Below are 11,148 nucleotides of genomic sequence, written 5' to 3'. Positions count from 1 at the left end.
TACAAGATGCACAGCCATTAGCACGGACAGAGCCGCCCCAGGTCTCACCACGAGGAGGTTGCTGTGCTGGAGACCCATAGGGAGATAGATGAAATCAAAGTTCCATCGATCTCCCTTTACAAAAATCTTAAACTAACAAGCCAAAGGCATAAATGGAAGTCAAGTTCCATCCACACCTTCAGCCTGGTTCTTATAGTAGAGATGTGCCAAGTAATCATTGAATAGAGATTGGGAATATTTAGAATCTACCGCGTAAGGCAACCATGAAATAGACAATTGGTGGTGCGAGTCCTTCCACCTTGAAGACGGGTACTAGGAGAAGGCGACTGGCACCTCACAGCCCAGACAGTTGCCTGACTGAACTGTGGGGTTTCCACCTTCAAGTGTGTCATACCACACACCATCGAGTGTCCACATCGTCTCTCGCTAGTACAAACCCCCAAGGGAAGAAGAACAAGCTCCATCGACCGCCGATTCCACAGTTGGACATTTGCTTCTACTAAGAGAAGCACATAGAACCTCCTCACAGAAGGTGAGGAGGAAGTAACCGAGCAAAGAGAGCTAAGAAGTGACAACTTGGCAGTGTTACAATGACTTTACAATGGAAACTTAGAACTAGGGTCTTAAAAATTATTCTAAGCGATTGCGACTTATATACTAGGAGCGGTGAATCCCTCGGCGGATGCGACGTCTTCCTTCATACGAACAATAAAGAGTAAAGACAGAACTTTACGAACCAACGGTGCTGAATCCCTCGGCGGATGAGATGTCTTCCGTAGTCTTAAGGATACGATCTTAAGTTAAAATCTTAAAGTCTATAGTTTGAACTAGTAAACCAAAGACATGGATGGAAATCAAGTTCCATCCATATTTTTAGCTTGGACCTTAAAGTAGGGAAGTGCCAAGTAATCATAGAGAAAAGGTTGAGAATAGTTAAAGTCTACCGCGTAAGGCAACCATGAAATAGACAATCGGTGGTGCGAGTCCTTCCACCTTGAAGACGGGTACTAGGAGAAGGCGACTGGCACCTCACAGCACAATCAGTTGCCTGATTGAACTGTGGGGTTTCCACCTGCAAGTGTGTCATACCACACACCATTCGGTGTCCACATCGTCTCTCGCTAGTACAAACCCCCAAGGGAAGAAGAACAAGCTCCATCGACCGCCGATTCCACAGTTGGACATTTGCTTCTACTAAGAGAAGCAGATAGAATCTCCTCACAGAAGGTGAGGAGGAAGTGTCCGAGCAAAGAAAGGTAAAAAGTGACAACTTGGCAGTGTTACAAAAATTTTACAATAGAATCTTAAAAGTAGGGTCTTAAAAATATCCTGAGCAATTGAGACTTACATACTAGAAGTGGTGTATCCCTCGGCGGATGCGATGTCTTCGTTCTTCAATCTTCAAGTTAAGAGTGAAGACAGAAGCAGCGGAGAAAAAGTATGAAGATTAATATATGAATGATCGGGGGAGCCTCCCCAAGAATACCCCAACGTTGGCACAGCCATTGGCCCGGACAGAACCGGCCCGGGTCTCACCACGAGGAGGTTGCTGTGCTGGAGACCCATATGGAGATCATAGAAATGATAAAGGATCTACAGAACAATCCGTACTCCGAATCAAAAAAGAACATATTTAGACAGAAAACAGAATTGGACGACGTTGGTATTTGATTACATTCTTCTCAATGTTCATCTAAACCCTGAAATGTTAAAAATTAGAAATGGAACTGAAATCACTCGGGCGATACGATGTCTTCGTTCGATGAATGATCTTCATGTGAAGGAAATAGGAATGATAATTAGAACCAGTGATGAAATCAGGAAGAGAATAAAGAGTCATGCAGCAGAGAAGAAAGGGAGGAATAACAAAAGTATATCAATGATTGCAGAAGCAAGAGATAAACCAGAGATCACGAGAAATACATAAATGATTAAGGGAGCCTCCTCAAGAACAAGAAAGGAATCATAGATGCTCTAGGGAAAGAAGAAATTAATACACATCTCTACCTAACTGCTCTTATATCTAATACAAGACACACAGTCATTCGCACGGACAAAGCCGCCCAGGTCTCACCACGAGGAGGTTGCTGTGTGGGAGACCCACAAGGAGATAGAGGGAATCAAAGTTCCATCGATGTCCCTTTACAAAAATTTAAAAATTCAAACTTATGACTAGTAAGCCAAAGAGATGATTGAAAGACAAGTATAAGAAGTAGAAATAGTAACTGGATTCCATTGTATCAAAAATTGTACAGTAATATATAGATAAAGCACAACACTTCACCCGGCAGGGGGTAGGGTACATAAAAAAAGGAGGAACCAGTAAAGAGGAGCAACAGTAGAAATAAATTCAAAATTTGAGCAAAAACTCACCAGTTGTCCAAGATGACCACTGGTCATCTGCCAACTGACCACTGCCCAGTGGTCAGTGATGTCCAAGGGTCCAGGGTGGTCCGAGGTCCAGGGCCCAGGAGTCCCCCCAGGTCCCCAGGGAGGTCCGCACCCACCGGAGGACCCGCGGCGAGTGAGACACTCGTGCTCCTGCAGCGGTATTTATACTGTCTTGAGGAAGATGAGAAACCAATCAGAGAAGTTCTTCGGTTGATTAGAATTTCGAGACCGATTTAACGAACAATATTTGGCGAGAAATTGATATTTCTCATAAAATACTCACCCATGCAACAATTTCTGGCACACATTGTTAATAACAATCACACACAGTGTGCATTTGTGTCTTCTTAGTTAACAAATGTGAAAATTATTAACTTTTTGTATGTTATTTATCGTTCGATTAATCTCGCAACTCTTGAAAACTTCTTAATATTTCTTTAACTATCAATTATAAATGTTAATAACTTGCATCATTCACTGCTTGCGATTGTTATTAACACTCGGATGACAAACGCTGGGTCAAAAGTGACCCTGAGACCGCTGGTCTTCGGGATACGGGATTTATGTGTCACTCATGTAACACTTTTAAAAATTAATTCAGAAGATTATCTCTAGTATACCACTTAAACACAAAAGTATTTTAGCAAAGAAACCAATAAATTGGATGTGCCACGCTATGTTAAAAACTATATGCCACGAGAGAGCTACAGTGTCCATTGTACGTTTATAATATGTATCATTTCCCGCGATGACTACTAAAGTCAGTAGCCATATTTCTTTTTAAATTACGCGCCATGTTATTCCGTCTGTGGACGCGCTATAGGTTAGACGTTTGGTAACGCTCATCGTATTAAATGTCATTAATCTTATTCCTGGCACTTCCTGACCATTTATAAGGTACAATCTTGTAGTTTTAACATATTACTATACGTTTAATAAAAAATTTACCATCGATTCGATTATTTTGACGATTATTGCTAACTTGAAAAATTTGCAATCATCCTTCAATTTTACAAGTACTCGGCTATGCATTTTATTCAATACCTCCTTTTACTTTGGTCAAGTTATATTGATTTAACGAATATCAAATACCATTTTTCTTTTTACATCTTTTATCGTCAAGTAGATTTGAAGCAAATGGTAATAATAATAATGATAATTAATGTTTCTAGCAATCGCGTAAAAGTTAATGGAACTTTAATTTGTGATGCTTTTTGTGAATTAGAGTTACTTTTTCCTGATTTATATAGCGAAATATAGATAGTATTACATATTCTTTACTATCTTTTTGTCATATTTCATATTGTATGTAACAGGTGGACGATCGAAGACCATAAACAAACGATATTCGATACTCTCGAAACTGAAGCGATATTCTTAGCGTTGTTGAAGCTGCGCGCGCAGTCTACTTCGAATGGAAAGAGGCTGAAATGTAAAGCTCGTCGTAAAGGTAAGTTTTTTACCATTTTCTTCGTTATTATTACAGAATTTTTCTAATTTTTGTGTGCTTCGAAAGTATATGCTACAATGATGTGTTATTATATTTTGTGGTTGCAAGGAAACACTCCATAAGTCACATATTTCTACTTTCGAAACATTCGCGTTTGAAGTTCTGAAACTTTTCTTATTAGAGAACTATTCTTATTAGAGGCATCACATCAAGATAATAAGAATCTTCTTATTAAAGACATCTTGATGGTCACAAATGTTCTCTAGGTGCACGTTTTATTTAAAACATTTTTTGAAACGCGCTATAAATTAAAAGGTTACATGTCATCCTGTATAACTACAACTGGGTATTCTTTAAAATTAAAATATTTATATAGATATTATGAAAAATTGTGGAAGCATCGAAGTATTCGTTCTTTACATTGATTTTACGCTATGATGGATGATTATACGCACAGAAATAAAATTCTCATGGTTTTATAACGTCAGCTGCAATAATTAGTTAAAATAATGAAGCTGATACGTCGTTCAATTGATTATAATTATTCCAGCGACGATGTTATATCATCGTTTCGAGAAAACAAGGAAAATAAGGAAAGACAAAGAAAACTATCGTGCAGTTTACAAACATTTATTCTGCAATTTTGTTCTCATTTCTTTCTTTTCACTTTTTATTCTCGTTTACAATCACGGGAGCAGCCACTACAAATTCGGCTCGTTTGAAAAAGCCGTGTGCATTCTTTTCCTTCCTATATCTAATTGTCTGTCTGCCTGTGTGAGCGTGTTCTTTCGTGTATACACATATACATACAGATAATGTTTATTTATTTATTCATTCATTGATTCGTACAGTATATAATCGAGGTAAAAACTAAGTACTCATACAAAATGTAGAAGAATTCACATCTTTTTTTTCCTATTTCTTTCATCTTTTTTTTTATGGGAGTTTCATTATATGGGCACAGTATAGGACTCTATGCGTACATACATATACATATTATACATATGCATTTTTTATCTATACATATATATTATATATATACACATATGTTTGACATACATTCACAGAGATATGACATCGAATATCGTTTTCTTTTTTTTTCTCGCTCGACAATCGCCAGTTCGGTGTAACTTCTTTCTGATTTCCCTTTAAGCGCTTCATAAAGCTCAATTGTTATTTATTGACTAGCGATAATAGTAATTGACTAATAAATGTCAGGGTGGACATACGAGATTGGAACCTGGGGAGTGTTGGATAGAAATGGAAGGATAGTAGTTTCACAGGTGAAATCAACAAAGTACTAGTATACTTTATGCTGTAAAACTCATGATCAAAGTTTCTTTCTTCGTTTTCTTATCTTTTTTTACCAACGATCAATTTATGCACTGAAGCAACATGGTATGAGGGGAAACAACAATGCTGGATGAAACGCATCGAAAGTAAGAGGGAAGAAGCAAAGCACAGATAGAGGAATGATTGCAAATAACCGGGGAGTGAGTGCAAATAACCGGGGAACGAATGGGAAGTTAAGGAAGCAAATGGAACTGATTAAAAATACAAAAACGTATCGCTAAATTTACACCGCGAATATAAGACCGAAGTTTAATCGTCAACGAGAAATGTGTAGATTATGTATTTTATCTTGATTTTGAAGAGGAAAAAAAATATATTTGGTGAACAATATCTCCAATGACTTCTACTTATTTTTCGTTTTTTCTCCTTTGTAACGAAGTATTTTACACGTTTATATTATTATTACTGTTATATTACTACAATCGTAAGTACAGTTGTAAAAATAGATATCCGGGACAGAAACAGGTCACTAAGTAATTACATAGAATCACCACTTTCATATCATATATTCGTGTCGTGAGGCTCGCTTCTTCTTTTTTTGGTTTTTCATGTTATCCTTTATCGTATCGAATTTTCCACAGGTTCTACATACAAAAATACACGTATTATATATGTACCATAACAAACTTTCGTTCATAGAACTTTTGAAGTTTAAATCAAATTATCCCATGTATGTATACAGGTATTTGCGCATGTTCTTTGCACCTGTGTCGATGTATTTAAACAATATATAACTGACTCGCAGATTTATTCGAATAAGTTTGACACTTACGCTTAATTTATTTAGAATATGAAAATGACAGAACTGAAGCATGAGTTGCTCGATCGATTTATAAGTACATTAATTATTCCCAAAAATAATTATCGGTTCCTTCTTCAGCCTTTTATCTCACTTCCTAAGTAAAATAACAAAAGTCTCGTGAATGTTTTAATCCCAAAATTTTACATTATCGTAGATAATTACGTTATTGTAAATAATTCTTACTCTCTAACCATTACATTTCGTATTGGTGCTCAGTCAAAAATTTGACATTGGCATTACAGTACAAATAGTTTTAATTTCGCGAATAAATCTATGAGTCTACACATGATGCAATGGCGACATCGCTTGGATACAATGGTACTTGAAAAAGAAACTTAATGATAGTGGACAAGTTGTTTAAGTATCATCAATTCTTTAAACTTTTCGTTCTCCTCTGATCGCTACAGTAAAGTGTGTAACAAAGTACAAATCGTAGAGTAGTAAATCAATTATTATCTGTCTATATGTGAAAAATTAATATGTTAGAGTCGAAGAATAAATCGACATTGGATACCTCCCACAATCATCTGAAGAATTCCTTTTTCCACTCATTTCATTAGATAATGTTTACGATACTAAATTGTGGGCTTTATTTAGCGAATGCATCGCGAGTATTATTTTTACTTTGACGAGTATTATATAATTTTTAGAATATAAAGCTTAGGAACGTAACGAACTTATTCCTGATATTAAATGGGAGTGTTGTACAAAAAATAGAAATACAATAGGTAGATTGTATATCCTTCACTAGAATTATTTTCACAAAATAAAAATTTGTATAATAGTTTATAGTGATTCAACTAGTTTTACAATATAAATCATGCAGTCCAGACTGAACTTATTAAAGAATTTATTTATTTATATAAAAAAGTTATTTGTGCGTTGAATTTCACTTTAATACTTAATACACTGCTTGCCTCGCTATATTTTATCGAAGTATTTTATAATAATTCTAATGTAAAAAAAACTTTCACCATTTGTATTCCGGATATTTTTTTATTTCAATAATTTCGCTTAAGAATCCTTCATATTAAGTAATATTTATAACTATATAAATAACACCATGATCTTCGTATACACATATGTACTACACACACAAATAACGTAGCAATGAAAACATTTAAAAGTATGTAAATCAAAGAGTAGTATTATTTATCAGCCAGTTTGGAAGTTGATTTATAAGTAGCTATTGATATCGTTAGAAATCCCATTTAATAATGAAATCGTATACAAACCATTAACTACTACTGGATTACATATTACACATTGCTAAAAAAGAAAGGTAAAAATTATACCTGAAACTTCCATTTTAAGATACTAAATTTTATAGAATATAATAAAGTAAAATATTCTAATAAAGTATGATTGTTATCTGCAATCAATGCAATCATTGCAAACGTTGCAAATATTAAACATTTCTTGGGAATAGCGTTTCCAAGTCGATTCTTTCTTCGATCTGATAATAAGTTATCTTATGTACATTAGTTCCCGATAAAAGGAGACGAGTAAATAATCTTCGTAGAAAAATTTACCGAAAACTTGTAATAATTCTCGCTCTCCTTTATTTTTTTTTTTTTTTGTCGCAATTAAATGAACTTGTCTTCGGCAAACAAGTTCTCGTGTAAACTTACTTCTTTGGTCGACTTTGGCGTGCTTGTAATATGGCACTCGAAGAACTTCAGGAATTCTTTTAGTTAATCTTACATTGAAACGCATTGATCTAACTCAATGCTGAAGATTTCTTCCTCTTTGCTGCGTTGTTCGGTGGGCATTGAAGAAGGAGATCGATCGAGAAAATATTCGTCCAAAAAGTTTGATCTTTCGCTTCCTCCTCTTTATTTCTTTTACTCCAACTCTTCTCTTGCGCGGACAAGAGATAAACAAAGTGGAATAAGAAATCCTCGAGTGACTTATTCTACTTAGAAAACGTGTAAAATTTGTCCGTATTTGAACTCGTTTTGTAGAACATATACGTGTATGTATAAATGTGTTTGTGTATTGAAACTTGTGTAAAATGTTCAGGGACCACTTGTTATAGTTTGATCATTTTCAACTGTTCACCGAGTAGGACCCAATTGGCACTATACTCTTCACGCGACAGCTCCCCATCGTTCTTTCGTGGAACAAACTAGAAATCTAGGTGTGCCTGGGTGTTTTAGAAGTTAGGAGACATTAAAATAGATTTTATTTAACGATATATAAATTTAGCGAGAATTACAATAACCCTGTAGAATCCTGAATCCAATTTTCACATGCTGGTCTTTTCTTGCATCGATCAAATTTCAAATTCATGTGAAACATGCTTATTAGAAATTGTTGCCCGTCTGGGATTTTTATTCTATTCAAACATGTACCTCTGAAACACCCCACACAGTAATCGAACTTAAGAGTCCACTTCTTAACAACGAATACACGTATACAGTATATGATAACGTATAGTACCTGCAATTATCTATCTCGTTTCGATTCTCCAACATTAATATTGTTGGTCAATATAAATACAACTCGTAAACTCTACACCGACATTAGTATAAAAAGTATAAGCGTGCTCGTAACACAAAATGAAAAGTAGTTCCTAGAAAAATATTTCTGCGATTCTACTTCGACGGAATCAGCCCGTAAACAATTTGGACAACACAGCTCTCCAATTCTAAGTGACTGAGTCTGAATTTGAGGAAATAAAGAGAAAAAAAAATACAAATTTTTCGAATAGATTTCAACAATAATATCCTCGAATGCAAGCGCAAACAAAAATAAAAAATGTGTACAATATCGAATACAGTCAGCTATCGCCGACGTAGAACCATCTTCGTGTTAATTAACCTTCTATCTGTTTCTTGTCTCGGAGATTGGTATCCAGTGTATAGCTTGGTAAAAAACAGTTGTTGGACAAATCACTGTAATATGAATACATGTAGTATATGTTTCTTTCTTCTGTTTTGGTTTGAGCGACGCGAACTTAAAACTATGCACAGCTAAGTACTACGACTTCCGACGAATACATTCGTAGGAAGCATCGGTTATACCGATATCGTACAATATAACAATCATATGATGAATGCTAAAAAAGAACATGTATATGTGTATATCTATATATATATCGCGATTGATACTTGAAACGGAGATTCAGCGAACGCATATGTTGACGCTCATATATATTTTTTTTTCGTTTTTAATCATTGTTTCTCGGTCTAAAGTCATCCCAAATGGTTACCGGAGATACACATCGATAGGAATAGACGTTGAACAGATGATAAAATGATTCTGGTTCAACACCAATGACAATCAATTACTCCCTCTGGCTCAAGTCCCTCGTGCAGTTCATACTCTGGTAATCCATTGCTTGTTAAATATTATCATTCGGAGATCAGAGGTTCCCGGAAGTTGCTATTAGGGCTGGCTCGATTCAACTCGTCAAAGGAAGAACCGTTTCTTGGCGTCGACGCGACGGTTTCTCCACCATACATGGCATAATTTATATATCTGTATCTGGACATAGAATTTACACGACGTTTACCTGTTCACCCATTTAGAGATTCCCTTCCTTCGTTCCTATTCTTCTCGCTTTCTTTGCTCTTACTCTACGAGTACATAAGTCCGTGACGCGCATGCATTTCCTGTCGAGGACACAGTTGATATGGTATTGATGATGAATGTCACGTCGTCACCTAGGACTCTAGGGTTGCGGTTGTATGCGACGGCGTGAATGACATCTCCATGGTGATGCCGGCGCTGTTGCGACGGAATCTTGCGGGGATGTCGGTGCTGTTGCGGGGCTTGCGTCTACTCAGATGCCTCTCGACCCACTTCAGCATCGTCAGCACGGAATCCGTGCTTGGTAAACGTCGTTCCGCCGAGGTACGAATTATATGCGAAGAGGCAACACGAAAGGTTGCTGCCATACCTTTCAACGCCTGCACAACGTATAATACTCAAGTCAAGGCCTCAAGCTCTTACATTCACTGTATACTATTCAAGGTTTCTAGATGTAAAGTCTATTCTCTTTAACACGTTGAATGCTACAAGGATCGTCGATCACTTACGTTTCCTTAATACGTTTTTAATAAATAGACCTTAACGTTTGTGCGAACATCATTGAACCTTGAAATTGTTATTTTCAAAAACGTACAATGACTCATAGACATCATGTCCACGTGCATTTAAAAGATTAGCTATTTGTAAGAATGATTTGAGAGTGTTTCTTCTTTTACCTCATTTAGTTATAACTTCAATTTTCAACTATTGGTCGATTTACTTGAATTGAAAATAATTTTTCCCTTGCGTTTTAACACATTTTAGAGGGGAAAAATATTATTTTATTCCAAAATAAAAAATTGCCCATTGTAGCATGCAAAATAGTAATGCATTCTAAAAATTTTTTTAATTTTTTTAAAAAAATGTTTGAGTCACTGTATATGTATTTGAACGAATAAAAAGGTGTGAAGAACGTCGAAAAATCGCGCATTCAACGTGTTAAAAACGTATGCCAACCTTTTGCTATCCGTTACAGTTGGTTTAATGAAATACATTAATAACATCGGTTTGTCGATTTATGTATAATGAAGGTAGTTAAATGGTTGACGAAAAGTTAAATTAAATTTCTTTGAACATTGTGTTCAGTCATAAATAAGTTCCGATGCAGGTAGTGTCTAGTTGTCGTTCCAAGAATTTTAGGCAAGCGGATTGACAAGTTGCCTGAAAAATGGCAAGATGATGTTAATAATAATGGCGAACATGGTTGCCAGCTGGACCCTACGCGTACAGATGAGTGAGTGACATTACTCGTCTCTACGCGTAAGGTCCAGCTGACAAACCATGATAGCGAATATATTTTAGATTAAAATGTAGCATATTTTAGTAACAAATACATTTCATTTTAAGGAACGGAACTTATGTATGACTCAATCTAATACACAGAATTGGGCAAATCTGATGAGTTAAAAATTATTATGATTAATGTGAAATCAAGTCAGTAATCAATGCTTACTGATTACTATACGGTTATGATTGATAAAAAAAAGTTGTTGAATCTGTCGTAATAATCATTAATCACGAAATAATTGTATTTTTGTTTATGATATAATCGTTAACTTAATAATAATGTTGCGAATATTTTTCAAAAAGATACATTACCTAATTGAATTAACTAATA

The 11,148-nt window shown here is 35.6% G+C and overlaps 1 protein-coding gene across 3 annotated transcripts in view; it reads right to left on the bottom strand.

Annotated features, from left to right (window-relative positions):
* Positions 1–4,455: 4,455 nt before the first annotated feature.
* Tps1 (Trehalose-6-phosphate synthase 1) overlaps positions 4,456–11,148 on the bottom strand; it is a 57,776-nt gene continuing 51,083 nt past the window's right edge. For all 3 annotated transcript variants that reach the window (XM_076375304.1, XM_076375305.1, XM_076375303.1), the window contains one exon: positions 4,456–9,910. In XM_076375304.1, the coding sequence (XP_076231419.1) occupies positions 9,665–9,910 (246 nt within the window). In that variant the 3' untranslated portion in view covers positions 4,456–9,664. The remainder of the gene's footprint in view (positions 9,911–11,148) is intronic.

Source organism: Calliopsis andreniformis, chromosome 3, assembly GCF_051401765.1.
Source record: "Calliopsis andreniformis isolate RMS-2024a chromosome 3, iyCalAndr_principal, whole genome shotgun sequence".
Classification (NCBI taxonomy): domain Eukaryota; kingdom Metazoa; phylum Arthropoda; class Insecta; order Hymenoptera; family Andrenidae; genus Calliopsis; species Calliopsis andreniformis.
This window is presented reverse-complemented; position numbering and strand designations above follow the sequence as displayed.